Source organism: Periophthalmus magnuspinnatus, chromosome 18, assembly GCF_009829125.3.
Source record: "Periophthalmus magnuspinnatus isolate fPerMag1 chromosome 18, fPerMag1.2.pri, whole genome shotgun sequence".
Classification (NCBI taxonomy): Eukaryota; Metazoa; Chordata; class Actinopteri; order Gobiiformes; family Gobiidae; genus Periophthalmus; species Periophthalmus magnuspinnatus.
Window position 1 is genome coordinate 12,998,106 of NC_047143.1, and position 22,687 is coordinate 13,020,792.

The window sequence follows — 22,687 nt, forward strand, 5'->3', positions numbered from 1 at the left end:
ATAACACCGGTCACTTTAATAAGCCACTTTGCACTGTTGTTCTGATGCTGCTATTGTACATATTTTCTCCCTTTAAATATTTCATTTGATTTTTTTAAGCATATCTTTTTAACTTTGTGCATGCCCTTATTTGTATTTGTATTTGTATTTATTCAGTGTGTTTATGTTGCACTTTTTCACCGTATCAAGTTCCTAGTTTGTGAACTGTGTTCACAGACTATGGCAATAAAAGTCTTCTGATTCTGATTCTGATTCTGAAATACGTATGTAAATCACATAATTGGCTGGAGCAGCTCGTCACTGGTCACACTCACTGACTCACATTGAAAAAGAGCGCAGAATGAATTGTGTGTTTATTTTATTTTCAACTCCGGTTCGATTTTTTTTTGTGCGCAGCACAGATTTTCTGTGCGCGGAGACCGTGTCAGCAGTGCGCAATTGCGCACGCGAGCAGCTTGGAGGGAGCAGTGATTGATAGGCACAGCAAAGGGTGCATTTGTCGAATTAGGACATGGCCAGCGTCTGGAGACGCTCGAATCATATGAGTCGGGTGCGTGTCTTGACCTCCACCGAACCCCTAGGGTTCGATCGAACCCAGGTTAAGAACCACTGCTCTAACCACTGAGCCACTGTAGCAGAATGACTGTCACACTGTCACATGTACAGTGTGTTCTTAGTGTCCAGTGTGTGTTTGTTTACATTTTGAAGTGTGTGTGTGTTTGTTCATTGTTTGCAGTGTGTGGTTTGTAAATATATATTTGTTTTGACCCATAGCACTTGTTTTGAATATATTTTATATACAAATATAAAAATACACATTTTATATTGTGTTTTGATATGATATATAAATGTACAGTAATAGAGCAGCTGGGTGTGCAGATACAGATTCCTCTGTGTGTATTGGTCATTGAATACTGTCACTAGTTTGAGTTGTAAAAATCAAATGATCGTGTCATATACTGAAAGAGTTACTGGACTGTCTCCCAGACACAGTAGGACAATCTCACTCAGTGCACAGCAAAAGCTTCACACAATGGCTTATACTCATAACACAAGTCAGAGCTTTATCATAAAAATGTTATGTGTGTTTTCAACATTGGAGTTTACAGTTGGCTTGATTTGGTTGGAAGCTCATGTTTTGCCATAGTTAAAATAAAATATTTATATTTCCAATAGCATTAACATACTACACAGGTCATGAGCAAGATTTTTGTCATTTTCATTGTATAAGTGGCTAAAGCACTTAATTAAAAAGTAATGTAATTTGATTCTATTAATAAACCATTTAATTTGGATGGATGCAATGCAGCATGACCACAGTGAACACGTCTGATGTCGCTCACAGTGGTCCATGGGACCGCTCAGGGAGTTTGTGTGTTTGCTCAGACTCGTGAAAAATTAGAGGGAACATTCTTTTATGGGATCCGAATCTTTTGGACTGCAATACTAATAATAAAAAATGTAACTGTTATTATGATGCCAAATATGTTTTGTTACTCTCAGTCGTGTTGCTTACTTTGCTTCTGAGCTGATTTTTTGTTGGTTCAGCATTAATCAGTATAAAAATGTATACATATTAGAAGGAAGGTTTGCTTTTTAAGAAAAAGAGATCCAGTTCCAATCATTCACGCTAAGGAACCATTTAATAGAGCCGACTTGTTCAAGAACATCACATCACTAGTTGTCATTAGCGACAGAAATGCTTGTGTGTCGGCACATGAGACAGAGTTAGCCTGTGTCTTCATAGGCCTGTGCTGTATAAATAGCCTCAGAGCCCTGAATAGAGCTGTAGCAGGATAATGGCAGAGAAAGAGGAGCTACACTGAGCTGCAACCAGAACTCCGAGTGACGAGTTTCCATGGCAACCACAGTCAGAAGGTGTTTTTCTTCTCCCACCCACAAACTGGAATCCATGGCTCCACATTGCTCTTACTGCAAGGCTCATTTTACAACTTACTCATAAACTACTCTAATTTATTCTGGTCAGAAGTATCAAATCCGTATCCGATACTAATCTATACTAAAACTAGTATCAAAACTAGATACTCATTTAAGCAAGTACTGATACTAAACAGTGTCACATTCACAAGACAGAAATTAACTTTTTCTGAATAGTTTTAGAATGTTCTTGACATGTATCAGAAAAATCTGTATTGAGCATCAAGTCTGTCCCTTAATATCGAAATTGAGTTTGAAATTTTAGTATTTTGACAAGATTACTCTTGTAGTTTATTGTGTGAATAGTGACTGATTTATCCTCTCCATTGACAAAAAATTTACCTTGGGTGCACCGGTGCACGTGACAGATCCTCATCACATCCCCTTTCATGTGGCTGCCCCCATTATAAACATGGATTAAACAATAGAAAACACATTTAAATTATTGTTTGAATAGGCAAGCAATAAAAAAATCTGTTTTGGTCTCCCCTCATCTCTGCATAGACCGCTAAACCAGTTTGATATGCTGAAACATGATCTCAGGTTGCACTCTGGTGCACAGAGCTAAATGCACCACAGAGCTCATGAGTTAGCTTTTTTCATCTATTTGTGAATGAGATAGTGTATTGACAGTTTAAAGAGCAGTGTCAAACCTGCAAATCCTCCACACTGTGTTTAATTATGTAAATGAGGCTGCCAATGCACTAAGTAAAAACGAAAATACAGTAAAAGAGCAACTATTGACTATTGATCAACTCTCCATGTACTGTTGTGAACTGTAAAGATCCTTAAAAGCACAGACACCTCACTCAAATAGAATACTAATTCTGTTTGAGGAAAAAGTTAATTCTGAATGTTATTTGATCAAATAAGCAACTTTGAATAGATAAAACTATTGAAATATTGTTTCTCTTTATTTCTTTTTTCTCTAATAATTGTGTAGTATAGACTATGAATTTAACTATGAATATCTGAGGAATTTATTCAGCCCTTATTGTTGAGGCAATTTATGTACAAAATATTACAGGGGCTTAAGTGTCGGATTTTGATGCACCCAAATGAAAATTGTAGGCGCATCGGTGCGCCCATATGAAAATTGTTGTCACACCGCTGCACCCAACTCAAATTGTTAGTCTGAAGCCCTGCCAATGTTTTTGTAAGAATAAATCCACATTACAATTGTTGTTAGTAAAAGCTATATTTGATTTGAGCACAGGACAAGGCTATGACATTTAAAATCTAAATCTTACACAGAAGTGACCCAATTAATTGTTAACTATCGAAATCACAATTTGAATGGATGCAAATTGCAATGGCTACAATTTTTGAAATCCAAAATCTCTGGTTTTATTCTGTATAATCTGTACAAACATATTTCTGAAATGTGATTCTTGTATTAGTTTGTCAGTTTTTTTGTCAATTCTTCTGGACGTGTTAAAAATGTGAACTTTGAACAAAATCCTATTATTAAAACATCACAAATCTAATCGCAAAGCTTGTCAGAAAACATGCAATTAGATATTTTTTCACAAATTGTTCAGCCCCATTACACAATTCCTTTAATAATATTCCCATTATTTCTTCTGAAACACTGTTCACAGGTAGGGACGATAAACAATATCGTTTTCGTGATTAAAAAGGTTGACAATCGTTTGTGGCACTTTTTATGTAATCGTGATAGTCGCTAACAAAGATAACCACCATTGTGTCACCAGAATGTGCAGAAAAAAACTACTTCTCTGATGATCTCCACGAGATCACTGTTGTTTTCACTTATAACAAAGTACAATACTTTAACAGTTGTTTAAACATGGAACCTATTCATAATATTAAAATTGTAATTATTCAAATCATCATAGAACATTTTTAAACTGTCAAGAACATTTTTAAACTGTCAACAACAATTATTATTGTGATATAATTGTTATTCACAATTATGATTATTGTGACACCAAATTTCAGTGTCGTCCTATCTCTATTCACAGGTTTATAGTGCATAAGAGTTGTGTCTGTGTGAGTTTGCCCTTGGTTCTACACTCTCAGGCCTGTGCTCTAATACCCCCCACCGTTGCTACCACCACCATAGGACCTGATAACAGTGCAGTGAGTGTGTGCAGCACAGTGTTAAGAGCGTGCAGGGTCATATGACACTCTTGTGCTTAGACCAGTGGTTCTTAACCTTGTTGGAGGTACTGAATCCCACCAGTTTCACCGAACCCTTGTTTATTGAAAAACATATGTATATTTTACTGGTGCACAAAATGAACCGTGCATTAACATCACTGTGTTCAAAGAATAAAACCAATACAATGCATGAACTCACAACAAATTACATACATACCTTTTAACAAAGACATGACCTTTTTTAATACTACCACACTGAAATGATTTTAATTTTTAACTTTATGTATTTCAATAATGAACTTATTTTATTTATGCTAGTTATTATTTTTAACATTTTAACACACACCCATCGCCTAATTTCCATCACGCTAGAATAATAATGAATATTTACTGCAAATTAGTGTAACTTCTGCTGTTGACTTTGAGAGACCAGTTCAGAAATGCATGGCTTCACCTTGGCAAGTGCCACTCTCATGTCATTTTCACAGCAAAGTCTGTTCCTTTTCTTCATTTTTATGTCATTTTATGTTTTTATGTCGTTCAAACGGATCATTTAAGTCAGGCGGGTACTTCGATAGACACATCAAAGGGTGTATTTGTTGAATTGGGCCAACCTCTGGAGACGCTCGCAGTCTGTTAATCATATGAGTCGGGTGCATGTCTTGACCTCCACCGAACCCCTGAGACTGACTCACCGAACCCCTAGGGTTCGATCGAACCCAGGTTAAGAACCACTGGCTTAGACGGTCTGTCATAACATTAACACTTATATTAAATGGACCGTTTCCTCTGCAGTCAGATCCAGTCGCATCACACTCACTGCATTTGCATGTAGGGATGCACCAATCCAGCTTTTTCAGTTTAAATACTTAGATACAATATTATTGTTTATCGTCCCTTCTGATGTGGATTTAAGTATCTGCTGATACCCAACCGATACCAGAGCAGCAACTAAAAACTTGACTTATTTCCTTAGAACAAATAAGATAAGACAAAACTGATCAAAATGTGTTATGTAGCTGTTATTTATCCCTCAAGTAAGTACAGGACAGCTTTATATAACACTATGAGTTTTTCTGGGCCAACTACGACCAATAAATAGTCATATTACATCAAGTTATATGTCCAACCAGGACCAGGATGCAGGCTTGTGGGCTGAGTCTTGAACAAGACTGTACTGCTAACCGGAAGGAGGGTTAAAATAGGGTGTTAAATTGCTTAAACGTGCCTGGTTGACATCTAGAACCTCTTCAGGCATGTTTTTAATGAGGGAACAATGTTATAACATGGTAAAAAAGCCCCAAATTTCAATTTTTGAATAAATTTGTGTCCCAAGCAGTTTCATTAATTTAAAATTTTCTATTAATAAAATCATAACTAGACATTTTTTTTCATCTTAAAAGGCTTTGACCCATGTGTTGAAACACACAGATTAGCAGCGATGACACAACCTGCGGCCCCTCCATCACCGGCTACCGTGTATGGTTTATTTGTTTTGTCCGCTATGTTAAAGTGAAAGTAAAAGCTACCACAGCTTTAATGTGTGCATTTGTGCTGTGAAGAGCAACTTTTGAACAACACATTTTTTAACATTTCAAAATGATCAAAGGCTCGAAGTGAGTTGTTGCTTATCTGTATCTGTATGTTAGCCATTTCTATTGGAAATCATAGCTATGTTTTTGCACCAACTCTAAACTGCTAGACACCCCTGAATGCCCCTTGTTCGCATGTATTTGGATAAATCAGTTTAAATTTAACTGGCCAGTTGTCTGGTTTTCCTGGCATTGGCAATGAGTCAGAGCAGTGCTCTGTGGGTCAATGTTGGCTGAGGAGCGGTGTGACTGTCATTTTATTGTATTAACACAGATGGGCTGTTTACTGGGCTGTCCATACCCTCTAAACCTGTCCTGTCCTGTTAACCATTTGACTCGTGTCCTATGTATTGTAAAAATGCATATAATCATAACTATCCAGACTTTATCTTTATTTTACATACAACCAGCATAATGTCATTGCAAATCAAGGATTGGGTGGTCAAAAACTCAACACTAAAACAACCAAAACTAGATGTGAGCAGGTATTAATATGATACATGTGATACTTGATCGTGTTCAGAAGTAGTATGGTGAGCCGATGGAAAGAAGATACATTCATTCTGTACTGAAAAATGACATTATTGTGTACACGTCTGGGTGTTTATACCGTGATGCAATTCCTTTGACAATATGCTACTGTGGTCATATTGTGATCAAGTTAATATATACACTACCAATCTGGAAGTGGACGTGTTTTTAGGCCCAAGCCCATACAGGACGTTGCAGACTGCCCTGTCTCCTGTATCCTAGCAACCCATGCCGTAGGCATGGGATATGCATATTTGTTCTTACTAGCATGTCAGCGTCAGTGTTGATAAAGGCAGCGCCAAGCGCTCATGTCTCCAAAATTGTCAAAATTTGCTCCCGTTTGCGCATTCAAAGTCCGATTTGGCTCAAATCCGAATCAGTTGTAAAACTTTCGGGCCTAAACCTGCTCATTATGAAAGAAACTAAATTGGCGCCATAGCGCCCCCTACAGAGAATCTAATATATTTGTATGGAGGGCGGAAAATTTTGTCTTCCTAAATGGTACCAAATTTGACACAAAATTACATTGGATCATCCCAATCAATAGTCAATCAGACATATGTGGGGTTTTTTCACCATGTTGCCATGGCGATGCGCCAAACTGCCAATGTTATCCTAATGTGAAACCTCCCAATTTTTCCCATTCATGGGAACAATATTAGTTTCATGGAATAATGTGAAATTTGGCACCATGACTCTTCATGTCATCCTGATCAAGTCAATGGGACCCATGTCATATTTTTCACTTGGTTGTCATGGCGATGAGCGAAAGAGCCCATGTTATCCTAATGGGAAAATTTCAAAATTTTCGTACATTTCAAAGTCTGACAACTTATTCATTTCAGTGAGGAGTGTGAAATTTGGCACAGTGATTCTTCTGGTCGTACACTGTAGATTCTCACTGAAGGCATCAAAACTATGAATGACACATATGGAATGTAGCCAACAAAAAATAAAGCCAAAATAACTCGATACATTTTTTAAAATGGCCATCCTTTGCTTTGATCACTGCATTGCAGTCTTGGCATTTCTTGACCCTAACAATTGAGTTTTTTGAATTATTTTACATTTTTCTTTGCTGCATGATTCTATATATCTTGCATCGTATATTTTATGTCTTCTTTATGCATCTCCAAACTTTTGACTGGCGTATATGTATGTTACAGGTAAAGTAGGAAATCAGCCATTCTACAGAATCTCTTGTCCGTAGACATACATGGCCCCAAACATGAGCTGGTCTTCTGCTGTTGACTTGCAGAGGTTTCATCAAAGATGGTGAAATCTGATGCTAAACACTGCTTTGGATGAATGGATTTGGACGAAATGATTATAATCAAAAAGCGTCTTTTTTCCAAAAATAAATGTGGATTTATGAGGAAAAAACATAATTTGGCTATACGTATACACTGTTTTGTTGGAGCATTTGGGAGCCTTAAAACTATGAAAAATAATAAATGATAAATCCAAAATCAAGTAAATATTAATGTAAATGAGGCCCTATGAGATCTAATCTCACATTTTTCAAAAATAGCACCCACACTAAATTTAGACCACTCCCACCTTGTAATTCACCAAATATTTTTCATTTCAGTAGAGTCATGTAATTTAAACAGTAAAAAAAGCTATTTAAAATTGCATTAGTGTTTGCTCAGTACAGTATGGGAAATTAATAGTTACAGGACATTTTGAGGTTAAAAATGCAGCCTACTGGTCAAAATATCAAAAAATAAATATGGTAACAGTACATTAGTCTGAAGTCAGGCTAAAAATAGACTGCAAATTACATAAATATCTTTTATGACTGAGTTATAAGAGAAACAAATAGGGGTCAAATTGACCCCAGAGGAAATTCAACGTAATTCTATTGTGAGGAACACGTAAGGGTTAAAGGGCTCATATTATTCTATTTTCTGATCTATGTTTTGTTTCCTCATTAACCCCTTAGCATTCCGGGTGATTTTGGTGAAATTGCCTTTGTTCTGACCTCTCCAAATTAAAATAATCACCATTATTGAACCCTCAGTAGTAAATGCACTAGTTTGGGGTCTTTGTAAAGGTAACACCCTATAGTTTTACCCACAGGCGTCAGAATCACTGTAAGTTTGTCTGCTGAGCATTTATACACTTTGGAACACACATAAAAAAATTTTTTTCTCATCCTCGCCAAAAAAAAATTGTGAAAATGAAGGTGTAGAAAGCTGCAGTAGGTAGCTGGGGACAAAAATACACCATACCTCAACTGACAAGACTGTTGACCACTTACATTTCAAATTTGAGGTCAATACCTATAAAAATGAGAGGTTTACAATCATTTTATCATGATTAAGTCCAGGCCTCTCCAAACCTATCCAAATGAAGACATTTGGAGAACTTTTGGAAAAAGTGCAATAACTTTTGAATGTTTCAACCCACAGACATCAGTGAGGGCTCTACTGAAAACTCACACTGAGAGGAATCTGTATCTGCACACCCAGCTGCTCTATTACTGTACATTTATATATCATATCAAAACACAATATAAAATGTATATTTGTTTATAAAATACAGTCAAAACAAGTGCTATGGGTCAAAATAAATGTATATTTACAAACCACACATTGCAAACAATCAACAAACACACACACACTTCAAAATGTAAACAAACACACACTGGAAACTGAGAACACACTGTACATGATTGTACAGTGAGACAGTCATTCTGCAACAGTGGCTCAGCTTTGGTCACGCAACCTGAAGGTTGGAGGATCAAGTCCCACTTGGACCAATTTCTGTCATTGTGTCCTTAGTTCTGTCATTGTGTCCTTAGGCAAGACACTTCACCCAAGTGTGTGCGTGATGATTGGTGGTGGTCGGGAGGTGCAAATTGGCATTAGCAAATGCTAATGATTACACATGATACACATTTCACCCACAATTAAGTGAATAGCAGAATAAACCACACTTACCGGTCAGGAACAGCATCCAGTCCATCAAAACATAAGGTCCTCTACTCCTGAGTCCACCATGAGATCTTCACTCGGTTCCACGAACCGCTCCGGGTCCGAGATGCCTCTAGTTTAACTTGTACAAACATCCACAGTGTCCTCGGTCACACACTTCCTTTGTTTTGTCCGTTTTGTCATGTTTAAAACGCAAAACTGCTGCGTAAAATTACGCAACACGTGTGCGTAATTTTATGTGCGGATCTTTATATCCAGCCTCGGCTTTTTATGCGCGCAGCAAACTCCGTCTGTTTACAGTAAACCACTGCATGTCACGCATCAGCGTGTTCCGCAGTTCATGGGCTTTAAGAGGAAAACATCACTAAACGTGTGTAATGTAACAGCTTGATTCTACAAGGGGGGGAGTGGGGCGTACTCTTTCAGTCATCTGTAGCACTCATTCACTGTCCGCGGCTCCAGTAACCCACAGCCCCCACCTTATTGGCCAACTTTGGTGTTAATCACAAGCTAACAAGTTTGTTTTGCGCTGAGGAATAAAGTTGGTGCTGTTAGAAGTTTATTATACCTGAAACTGACAAAAGAAATGCAGAGAAGTGATGGAAAAAGATTTCACTTTCCTGCAGCAGATTGGACATGGAGGCTCTAACTTCTTTTGTGGACATAATTTCTTGACTGGATTATATTCTCTGGACCTTTACGGAACAAATGAGACCAACTTTCTGTGAATATGTTGATGTTTGACAGAACCAGAGCGCTCAATGGTAAGTGAAGTGCAAATCCACATTTCTGACTTCTCTGTAAAAACGGCTTTCCTGTCAGCACTGTGCTGATTAGAGGTGTAAGTGGTTTACATATTCAGAAAGATGAATGCCGTAGCTTTCATTTGATATGTAGATTGTTTGTGTGGGTGACGCAGAAATACACGTACATTGCTGTAAAGTTGTAACGTAAAGGCGACGGCCCACGGGCGGGCCGTCGGAACGCTAAGTGGTTAAAACAATATAACATGACATAAAGATCACATAAGTGTGTAATATAGGACCATTAAACCATACTGCTGAATATTCCTGGCGCAGTGAGATTGTCAGAACTTTTGTACCTCTTAAAGACACTATGAAGAGATCATTATTTGGCTCCAAGAACATTGTGATTTTAATTTCTTAGGCATTTTATTCTAGAACAACATTCTACAGCCTTAAGTCCACATTTGTAGGTGATATGATTTCCATGCTCAAGGTGAACAGAGTGGAGCTGTGTTAAAGCGTGCTCTAGGCCTGTGTCAGACTAGCACAGAGTAATGTGAGAAGACAACATTGATGTCACTTATTGTCCCACACCTCTATAATTATACCACAAGCCCTCCTTCATGCACGACACAGCAGAGGGGGAAAAGGTTAGGGGATGGGCTTGGGGGACTGGGTCAGAGGCATCCGGGTGATGGGAGTGCTACTGATGTTTGCACTAGGGCTTTTGGCGCTTTGTCAACTAATCAGTTGATGGTGTCTCAGTCGACCAAAGTTTGTATGAGTTGTTGAATGTCTTTATGACATATGTATCTTTACTTTTTCTGTATAAAATATATATAAAGACATATTTAAATAGGTTTTGCATGAACCCCCATGCAGGTGTAGTCTTGTGAGTGCATTTTGGATCAGATACATAGAGGGAGGTAAAAGTTTTGCCACTCCCCCTTTTTAGTTGAGTAATCAATCGGCAGGACATGTCTTTAGTCTATCAAGAATTTTAGTATACTACAGCCCTTGTGTGCACTTACCTCTTTTCCTTTTAGCACTTTTAACACCAAGCTTTCAAAATTATCTCAATAATCCAAGATATTTAAGAGTTTACTAAAATAATGTCAAAGTTATCTAGTTTTTGCAAAGTTGTATGTGTGTATAGTCGTACCTATTTGGTCAGCAGATGTGACATACATAGACTGTTGCCTGATAACCATAATGTTAACAAGGGCCAAACTAATAAAAAATAAATGACACTTATTTTGTTGCATTTCTTGTGCATAAATGGTCCCTGCATTTTGGATGGAATTGATGACACTCGAGGATGATACGTTCAAAATTTTTGTACTTTTCTTCCTTCTAAACAGGAAAACTGATAAATATGCCCTACCCTGACCTGCTCTGTGCTCTATGCTTGTGCGTTTGTGTGTGTCCAGGAGTCCAAGTCTTCGTCCAGCCGGTCCAGCATGGCCCGCTGTAGGAACTCTGTGGCCACAGAGGGAGACCAGCCGCACATCGGCAACTACCGCTTGCTCAAGACCATTGGTAAAGGCAACTTCGCCAAGGTCAAGCTGGCCCGCCATGTGCTCACCGGCAAAGAGGTACACACACTTCAACTTAGTGTGCTATAGTAGACCTTTAGGTTTGGCTGGAGTGTGGGAGGAAACTCAATGCTATCATCAGAGTTCTTTGCACTTGTGGCAATAAACAAGACTATATTTTCAGTGCGTGCCAGCTTGATCTAACACACACCTTTATTAGAATAGAATAGAATAGAATGCATTTATTGTCACTATACACATGTACAACACCATACACATGCACAGCGAGATTAAAAACAACACACCCTCCAATACAGACAGACATGGGACACTACAACACAATATAACTAAGATAGCTAGTGCCAGACATTAAGACATTTAAAACATTTAAAACACCCCAGACTACAACTCTCAGCAAAATTTACAGGTAGATACTGCAGAGTCACATACTGCACTGAACAAATATTGCACTATATTAGCTATTGCACTGATAAATATTATTGCACTGTGTTAAATATTACACTGTATTAAATATTGCACTATATTAAATATTGCACCCAATCAAACTTATTGCACTCATTAAAAATATTGCACTATGTTAAATATTGCACAAGTCGGAGGTCAGTACATACGTGAATTCAACAGGGTTATGGCACTTGGGGAAAAAACTTTTTTTGAGTCTGGTGGTCCTTGCTTTAATGGCCCTGTAGCGCCTTCCTGAGGGCAGCAGGTGAAACAAATCGAAGCCAGGGTGGGAACAGTCCTTAATGTTTTTGGCCCTGCTGATGCAGCGGGAGGTGTAAATATCCATCAGAGAGGGGAGAGGGCAGCCGATGATCTTTTGGGCTGTCTTGACCACCCTCTGAAGCCTCTCTCTGTCCGCCATGGTACAGCTGCCATACCAAAGGAAAAGTGAAAAAATAATCATGTGGTGAGGCCCGGAGATTTAAGCACAGCTTCTCCTGCTCTGAACAGCACGCACGACACGCATGACATGCACGACACACACTCAGCACTAGTGGCTGGGACAGGTGGGAAAAGAGAGGCGCCACTGTGTACCGTCTAGTGCTCCACATCTGAGTAGGTCTGTCTGTAAAGGGTTTCAGGGAACTTGCTAGTATTCCTCAAATCAGTCACTGATTAAAGACTAGATCGGTGACTGATCAATAATCACAGACCAAACTTATGGCAAACATAATTTCCGATTGCACCGTTCCAATTTCATTGGGGTTGAATGGTGTACAATACACACAAAGCTATTATTACATTTTAAATAAAAGGGAAACAGTAGTATAAACTGGTACTGGGTGGTAGTTGATTTGCATGTGAACATTTTTTCCTTGACAAATGAAAGGGGTTATTACATTCTGGTTCCATGGTGACCTTCCTCCAGCTCTGAATGCTCTCTGCTCCAACCCACTATGCATACCATCCTCACTCACCTACTCCATTATTATTATTATTATTAGGCCCGAGCCTAATAATGGGTGGAAAAAAAATTTCCATTATTATTATTAGGCCCGAGTCTGGGACTCCGTCCCGGCGAGGGACTCATTAAAACCGCATCCGGAGCATGGAAAATGGCAAAAATCAAGTAGTAAACACGCCCCGACATGGCAGTGAGTGGTGTCAAAAATTAGAACTCGATGAGCTCTAATTGTCACAAAAGACCCCAAGAAAAAATAACGAAAGATGACTCGATAGCGCCACCTCAAACTTTGATTTTCATGGGGCCAATGGGAGCCCGACTCGGAAAAAAGTCAACGTAAAAATCTGAAACTCACAGCAAAAAATAGAACATGTCAGGACATGACAAAAATTATATTATGGCCCCGCCCTAAAATGTACAGGAAGTCGGCCATATTGGATCAAACCCGTGAATTACAAAAGTGCACACCCTCGCATTTAGGACATTTTCTCGCACAGTTTTCATCACAAACACTTGAAATTTGGCCAAATCCCACTAAACCCATGTGTGATTAAAGATGATCAATTATATTTTGATTATGACTTTGGGTGTGGTCTAGAGGTAAGATCGGGCCTAAAAAATCCAGCCCGACCCGACCCAGGCCCGCGGGTATTAAAGCCCGACCCAGCCCGAGTCCGACCAATTAACTTGATTTGCAGGCCCGAGCCCAAAGCAAACCCGAAATTTCATATTTTATTTGTGAGGATAAATAAAAAAAATAAAGAACCAAAAAAGTTAAACATGCGTAAAAATAAGCCTACTAATAAAAAACCTTCGCCACTAACAACTGAAAATGGTCTAAGGTCCTGACAGCAAAAGTCCACGCACTTGTCTGTGATGGCCTGCTTAGTGCGAAGTAGAGGTAAGATCGGGCCTAAAAAATCCAGCCCGACCCGACCCAGGCCCGTGCCCGACCAATTAACTTGATTTGCAGGCCCGAGCCCGAAGCAAACCCGAAATTTCATATTTTATTTGTGAGGATAAATACAAAAAATAAAGAACCAAACAAAGTTAAACATGCGTAAAAATAAGCCTACTAATAAAAAACCTTCGCCACTAACTACTGAAAATGGTCTAAGGTCCTGACAGCAAAAGTCCACGCACTTGTCTGTGATGGCCTGCTTAGTGCGAAGAGGTGCGGTCTTTGGGACAAATGATAATATAGATGTTTGACGATCATCACTTTTGACAGTACAGCTGTTTAAATGCCTGCTCAGCGTCGAGGTGCCAGTCTTTTTGCTCTCGTATGAAAGCAAAGCGCCACATTTACTACATTCAGCGAAGCCAATGCAAGTTTCTGTAGGATTTTCTACAATCAATTTGAAGCCACACCTCACTCTTGCCGGTGCGTGTTTGCCTTTTCAGTTCCCCTGTCTTTAGTTTATCCTTTACTTCTTGCTGCTCCATATCAGGGATACCAGGTCAAAATAGATGCGGACTTGCGGAGGGGAAGAGTGCGCAGAGTATGCTCTGGCTCTGCACGTGCGCAGAGTATGCTCTGGCTCTGCACGTGCGCAGAGTATGCTCTGGCTCTGCAGCTCCTGTTTAGTAGTTAAATAGCAATTACCTTACAGCGCCTTCTCCTGTTTTATCCAAATTATTATTTTTTATAACAAGTATTCCTAAGTTTAGTATCCACACATTGTTTTAGTATACATTTTATAAACATATATTTATTTTTTAAAAGTCAGGTAGAGAGAAGCCCGACCCGACCCGAACGTAATGATTGACATTTTAGGCCCGACACGGCTCGAAATTCGGGTCGGGTCAGGCTCGGGCTCGGGCTTAAGATCTTACCTCTAGTGTGGTCAGGGTGAATTTTCAACAAAATAGCAATTTTTGGAATATTTCAAAAAAATATTTCTCTTTCACACATTTTTTGTTGGGAAAACGCTAATACAGCGTTTATGCACATTTGTGAGCTGAACGCAATGATATGCAAATCAAGGCACTCTCTCACAAAATGGCTCTCTAGCGCCCTCTTCAAATTTCATTTTCAAAAATTCATAGAAGACAAATGATTTGTCGTGGACGTGTGAAAAAATTCACAGGGGCCTTATTTGTGATGGGGCACAATGTGAGAAAGTCACATGACTGTAGCTGTTATGGTTTAGGAGAAAAATAATGGGTGGAAAAAAAATTTCCATTATTATTATTAGGCCCGAGTCTGGGACTCCGTCCCGGCGAGGGACTCATTAAAACCGCATCCGGAGCATGGAAAATGGCAAAAATCAAGTAGTAAACACGCCCCGACATGGCAGTGAGTGGTGTCAAAAATTAGAACTCGACGAGCTCTAATTGTCACAAAAGATCCTGAGAAAAAATAACGAAAGACGACTCAGTAGCGCCACCTCAAACTTTGATTTTCATGGGGCCAATGGGAAGCTGTTATGGTTTAGGAGAAAAATAATGGGTGGAAAATGCGTTATTATTATTATATACCTCAAAATTTGAAATACATTGCGGCAATGAAAGACCTTTTTCATCGTAGACAAATGAAATTTGGTACAAACATAGAACATGTCAAGACAAGTAAAAAATTATATTATGACCCCACCCTAAACCCTACAGGAAGTCGGCCATTGTGGGCGGAACCCCATTTTTCCAAAATTTTACCTCTCAGAGGCGGACTCATCCATCACCCTGGCTGAAATCACTGAGGTGGTTGGCAAGCTCCTCGGTGGCAAGGCTCCGGGGGTGGACGAGATCCGTCCTGAGTACCTCAGGTCTCTGGATGTTGTGGGGTTGTCTTGGCTGACACGTCTCTGCAACATCGCGTGGTGGTCGGGGACAGTACCTGTGGAATGGCAGACCGGGGTGGTGGTCCCTCTGTATAAGAAGGGGGACCGGAGGGTGTGTTCCAATTACAGGGGAATCACACTCCTCAGCCTTCCCAGTAAGGTCTATTCCAGGGTACTGGAGAGGAGAATCCAACCGATAGTCGAACCTCGGATTCAGGAGGAGCAATCCAATCCAATCCAATCCAACTTTATTTCTAATGCACTTTAAAAACAACAGAGTTGACCAGAGTGCAGTACACAAGAGACATTTTAAAAACACAGATAAATGACAAACATACAAATAAATGACTACAGACTGTACACTATAAAAATCAACATATCAATAAAAAGCTAAAGAGAAAAAGTGCGTTTTAAGAACTGATTTAAAAGTAGAGAGTGACTCAGCCTGTCTAATGTGCAGGGGCAACGCGTTCCACAGTTTGGGACCAGCCACAGAGAAGGCCCGGTCCCCTCGAAGTTTCCTCCTCATTTTTGGAACCACTAAGAGTGAATGTTCTGCAGACCTGAGTGAGCGAGCGGGAGTATAGGGATGAAGCAGGTCTGACAGATATCGCGGAGCGAGGCCATGGAGGCATTTAAAGACAAATAAAAGAATTTTAAAATCAATTCGATAAGAGACAGGGAGCCAGTGTAGGGACATCAAAACAGGAGTAATGTGTTCCCGTTTTTTTGTACCAGTTAAAAGGCGAGCAGCTGCATTTTGAACAAGTTGGAGACGAGCCAGAGAAGTTTGGTTCAGACCAGTATATAGGGCATTACAGTAATCCAAACGATTGGTGATAAAAGCATGAATTAAAATTTCAAAATGATGCTGTGACAGGACAGGTTTAACTTTTGCGAGTTGACGAATTTGAAAAAAGCTGGTTTTGACAACAGCGCTTATCTGGACATCAAGTTTTAAATCATTATCCAGCCTCACACCTAGATTTGTCACCACAGGTTTCACATGTTGAGCAAGAGCTCCAAGATCAGTATTTAAGGTGTTTGCTTCACTAGGCCCAAACATTACAATTTCAGTTTTTTTGTCATTTAAAAACAAGTTTAAAGACATCCAATTTTTGATTTCCTCAACACAGTCTCTGAGAGTTTTAGCACTGTAGGAATTTTCCTTCTTAAGTGGCATGTAAATTTGTGCATCATCCGCATAAAAATGAAATGAAATGCCATGCTTGCGAAAAATTGACCCGAGAGGGAGGAGATACAAAGAAAAGAGAAGTGGGCCAAGAATGGAGCCTTGGGGTACTCCACAAGTGAGAGGGGCAGCAGCAGAGGATTCAGTGGATGCGATGTGGACACAGAATTGTCTATCTGTTAGGTAGGACTTAAACCATTCGAGTGCATGCCCTTGTATACCAACAGAATGCTGTAGTCGTGACAGGAGGATTTGGTGGTCCACTGTGTCAAACGCCGCAGTCAGATCTAAAAGTACCAAAATGACACTATGTCCACAATCAGTAGCCTCGAAAATGTCATTAAAAACCCTCAGTAATGCAGTCTCAGTACTGTGTCTTGATCTGAAGCCAGACTGAAACACTTCGAGGATGTCATGGCCCTCGAGATAATCCCTCAGTTGACAATAAACAATCTTTTCTAAGATTTTCGAAATAAAAGGAAGCTCTGATATGGGTCTGAAATTTCCCATGTCAGCGGCATCAAGACCAGGTTTTTTAAGAAGAGGCTGCACTACAGCAAGCTTAAAACTCCTAGGTACCGCCCCTTTGAATAGGCTACAATTAACTATATTGAGCACACTCTGAGAAACAATAGGAAAAACCTCTTTGAACAATCGAGGTGGAATTGGATCATGGGGGGACCCAGAAGCCTTCAAGCTATCGACAGTTTCTCTTAAAGTTGACAAAGTAACACATTCAAAGAGATCAAAAACATCAGGAGGCATGGCAAGAGCAGGGGGATTATACAGAGGAGGGCTAATAAGAGCTCTGGTGTTTTGAACTTTACAGACAAAGAAATTAAGGAAACTGTCACACATTTCAACAGTGGGCTCAATACAGACTGGCTGTGGAGCATTAAGTACACAGTTTACCGTTTTAAACAAAACACGAGGGTTATTACAGTTGGACACAATGATATCTGAGAAATACGTTGTTTTAGCAGATTTCAGTATTCTCTGATAAGACCGCCAACTGTCTCTAAGTAACTGAAATGATACTTCCAACTTGTCACGTTTCCATTTGCGCTCAGCTTTCCTAGTTTCTCGTCTAGCCGCGCGCGTAAAGTCATTCAGCCAAGGTTCCTGGATACGTTTGGGGCGCCTCATCTTCACGGGAGCAGTGTGGTTTTCGTCCTGGTCGTGGAACACTGGACCAGCTCTATACTCTCCATCGGGTCCTCGAGGGCTCATGGGAGTATGCCCAACCAGTCCACATGTGTTTTGTGGATCTGGAGAAGGCATTCGACCGTGTCCCTCGTGGTGTCCTTTGGGGGTGCTCTGGGAGTATGGGGTCCGGGGCTCTTTGCTAAGGGCTGTCCGGTCCCTGTATGACCGGAGCAGGAGCTGTGTTTGCATTGCCGGCAGTAAGTCAGACCTGTTCCCGGTGCATGTTGGACTCCGCCAGGGCTGCCCTTTGTCACCGGTTCTGTTCATTATATTTATGGACAGAATTTCTAGGCGCAGCCAGGGACCGGAGGGGGTCTGGTTTGGGAACCACAGGATTTCATCTCTGCTGTTTGCAGATGATGTTGTCCTGATGGCTTCTTCGAGCCAGGACCTGCAACAGGCACTGGGGCGGTTTGCAGCCGAGTGTGAAGTGGCTGGGATGAGAATCAGCTCTTCCAAATCCGAGGCCATGGTTCTCGACCGGAAAAAGGTGGTTTGCTCTCTCCGGGTGGGTGGTGAGTCTCTGCCCCAAGTGGAGGAGTTCAAGTATCTCGGGGTCTTGTTCACGAGTGAGGGAAGGATGGAGCGTGAGATTGACAGCCGGATCGGTGCAGCGTCTGCAGTGATGCGGTCGCTGTATCGGTCCGTTGTGGTGAAGAAGGAGCTGAGCCCAAAGGCGAAGCTCTCGATTTACCGGTCAATCTACGTTCCTACCCTCACCTATGGTCATGAGCTCTGGGTAATGACCGAAAGGACAAGGTCGCGGATACAAGCGGCTGAAATGGGTTTCCTCCGCAGAGTGGCCGGGCGCACCCTTAGGGATAGGGTGAGGAGCTCGGTCACACGGGAGGAGCTCAGAGTAGAGCCGCTGCTCCTACACGTTGAGAGGAACCAGTTGAGGTGGCTCGGGCATCTGCTCAGGATGCCTCCTGGACGCCTCCCTAGGGAGGTGTTCTGGGCATGTCCCACCGGGAGGAGGCCCCGGGGAAGACCCAGGACACGCTGGAGGGACTATGTCTCTCGGCTGGCCTGGGAACGCCTTGGGGTCCCACCGGAGGAGCTGGAGGACGTGTCCGGGGTGAGGGAAGTCTGGGAGTCCCTGCTTAGACTGCTGCCCCCGCGACCCGGCCCCAGATAAGCGGAAGAAAATGGATGGATGGATGGATGGATAGAACATGTCAAGACAAGTAAAAAATTATATGATGACCCCACCCTAAACCCTACAGGAAGTCGGCCATTGTGGGCGGAACCCCATTTTTTCTAAATTTTACCTCTCACATTTGGATTTTTTGCGCCGTGGATTTTCATTCAAAAAATTGCAAATTGGTGAAAATGAACTAGACCCATGTGGGATTATAGGAAACTGTCTTGGATTTTTCTACATCATAAAATGTGGGTGTGGCCAGACTTCAAAGAAAAAAGCAATATTTTGATGTGTTAAAATGTGCATAACTCACACATGCAGTATCCTATTTCCCGGCTTCTTGATCTACAGGAAATGATATACAATTTACATGTCAGAATTTTTTTTGCTCCACAGTGCCCCCTTGAACTTTTGCATTGGACAAAAAAAAATACTTTGACGTAAACATTTGAAATTGGGCATGGACATTTGGCTTGGCAAACTGAACAAAAAAGCCAATGAGAACATACCTCTGTCTGCAACTATGTTACACATAATAAATGTGTCATTGAAATGAATGGGGTTCAGAGTACTGGACTTTGTTGTAGACTAAATAGATGCTCTACACTCATCAAACTATGGCCTAAAATTCAAGATTAGCGAAAAATTGTGTATTTTGATGTTCAAAAAAATTAACGTATCAAAATGACTCAATAGCGCCACCTCAAAAATCAAAATACATTATGGCAATGGGAGACCTTTTTCATCGTAGACAAATGAAATTTGGTACAAACATAGAACATGTCAAGACAAGTAAAAAAATATATTATGACCCCACCCTAAACCCTACAGGAAGTCGGCCATTGTGGGCGGAACCCCATTTTTTCAAAATTTTACCTCTCACATTTGAAATTTTTGCGCCGTGGATTTTCATTCAAGAAACATGCAAATTGGTGAAAATGAACTAGACCCATCTGGGATTATAGGCTACTCTGCTGAATTTTTTTAAGTTATAAAATGTGGGTGTGGCCAGCCTTCAAAGAAAAAAGAAGTTTTTTGAAATTCTAAATGGTCCGTAACTTGAACATGCAGTGTCCTATTTTCCGGCATTAATATACGTTTTGTTTAAAATATTAATTTGAGTGCATAGATATGCAATTTACATATGTCAAATATTACATTGCTCCACAGCGCCCCCTTTAAATTTTAAATGGTACGTAAAAAAATTACTTTGTCACAAACATTTGAAATTTGGCATGGACATCCCTATTCCAATACTGAACAAAAAAGTCAAAGACACCATACCTCTATTTTCAAAGGTGTTGCCATGGCAACGTCTGACATTTCTCATTGAAATACATGGGTTTTGGTTAAATAGGATGAAAAATATTTATTGTGTCATAGACCATTGAAATTTGGTACACTTATTCCTCTCATCATACTGAACAAAAAAGCCAATGAAGACATACCTCTATTTCCAACCGTGCAGGTATGACAATGTCATAAATAGTTTTATTGGAATTAATTGAGTAGTATTACTCAGTCGCTGATTTTGGGGTGAGGGGCGATGTAAGCGGGAACGAAAGGCAGGATCTGCACGGTGGCGTGTATCCCGCGGTCGCAAGGGTGGCGAGGGCCTTTATCACTGCTTGCAGTTTTTATTATTATTTTTATTATTATTATTATTATTATTATTATTATTATTATTATGTGTCTGTGTGTGTGTAAGCATGCATGTGTATGGTGGATATTTCTCTCAGTGTGGAGACTAAAATCTGTATGTACAAAGATCAAGTGCCCATGATGCCCATGAGGTGCCTTCATTATTCAGTAACATGGTTCTTCATGGTAACAAGTTTAGAGCTGGGTTCAGATAGGTTAGGGTATAGGTTAAGATTAGGGTTTAGGTTAAGGTTAAGTTTAGGCAAGTAGTGACTATGGCTAGGGTTAGAATCAGTCTCCAGGAAATTAATGGGAGTGATTGGAATGGAAACCCACCATATATTTGTGAGAGTTGTATATGATGGAACCTTTGGCTTGTGTAATAACTGTGCTTGTCATTGTTGTAGGTGGCTGTAAAGATTATAGATAAGACGCAGCTCAACTCCTCCAGTCTGCAAAAGGTAAAGTTTGTCAAAGCCTGTAGACTTTAGCCTCATTTCCATTGGGCCTTTTTGACCTGCTCCAAAGAGAGCCTCCCTGTTATAGTCCTCTTCTGTCCCTGTTTCCCTCTTTCTTTCTGTGTCTGTCCTCTTTTCTCTCTTCTCTCTGTCCTCTTCTCTTTTCTCTCTGTCCTCTTTTCTCTCTTCTCTCTGTCCTCTTCTCTTTCTATCTATCTATCTATCTATCTATCTATCTATCTGTCTTTCTGTCTCTGTCCTTCTCTCTGTCCTCTTTTCTCTTTGTTCTCTTCTCTTTTTTATATCCGTGTCCCCTTCTGCCTCTGTCCTCTTCTGTCCCTGTGTTCCTTGTAGTGTTTTATGTGGCTTCTCTCTCCCAGTGAGTTTTAATTCGGGGAAATAGGGTGCAATTAGAGTGTTTGATGGTACTGGGTGGGGCGCTCGCTCACAGCACGGACAGCACCACAGCTCAGAATAGCAGGCCATGCCCCCTGGCCTCGTCACATGACCCACCTCTGACAGTCTACAGGCCATGTCACTCACCAGGGTGCACATAAGGAGGGAGGTTTCTGCTTTTGAAGACTCTCATGGCCATTCTGTAAGGCAGTAGTCACATTTGTCCTGGTTTGGTCCTGGCGTAGTTATTTGTATATTCTATGTTTAGTCTCAGATAGAGATGGGACAATAAACAATAATATTGCTAATTGTGATTGAAAAGTCAATAATAAACTGTACGTTGACTGCACTCTTGCTTTTTCAAAAAGCTACTACAATCACAGCTGAATCTGGGTTGCCAGTGCCTTAAAGAGGGGGTGTTATGTAAAATCGATTTTATTTAACTTTGAATATTTTAGCTATCTCTACTAAGCCCTATTCAAAACCTCATTATGGTCAGCTGTAAGATTCTGTGCCCACGTTACCTGTGCTCCCACATGACAATTCTCCATAATTATACAAAAACATGATACAAAACTGTACACAGCAACTTGACAAACCTAATGCGATGTGCAGTAATTTAATTAGCGAGATGCACGCAGGTTGTGTTATGATAGCGCTCTGAAGGAGAATGACTTAGCATGGGGATCAAAGGGAGGGGAGACTCAGCATTAGAAATGAAAGTGAAACTTATAAAGCAATATATAATATATGTAATATGTTGTTTTCAATGAATATAGCACTTTCAAAACAATAAAAGATGACATGGTGATCTAAATATGTTATGTGTTAGCAGTTAATACCACATAGAAGTAAAATATCCCCTCTTTAACATGCAGACAGAAGACATACAAGTTTTTCCTCATTCCTGTTATATGGGAGAGACTATGTCTCATGTGAAAACTGCAGAGGCTGCACTAACACTAATTAATGATTGGCTGCAGGTGCTGGGGTTTAGGTTTAGGTAGTGACGATCCGTATCAGAGTGTCCTTTTAG

General features: G+C 40.4%; 1 protein-coding gene across 16 annotated transcripts in view; it reads left to right on the forward strand.

The window, feature by feature from the left end:
- Nucleotides 1-22,687, forward strand: part of mark2b (MAP/microtubule affinity-regulating kinase 2b) — a 100,812-nt gene that overhangs the window by 17,763 nt on the left and 60,362 nt on the right. For all 16 annotated transcript variants that reach the window (XM_055228947.1, XM_055228941.1, XM_055228943.1 and 13 more), the window contains exons 2-3: nucleotides 11,301-11,465; nucleotides 21,205-21,258. In XM_055228947.1, coding sequence (XP_055084922.1) covers nucleotides 11,301-11,465; nucleotides 21,205-21,258 — 219 coding nt within the window. The remainder of the gene's footprint in view (nucleotides 1-11,300; nucleotides 11,466-21,204; nucleotides 21,259-22,687) is intronic.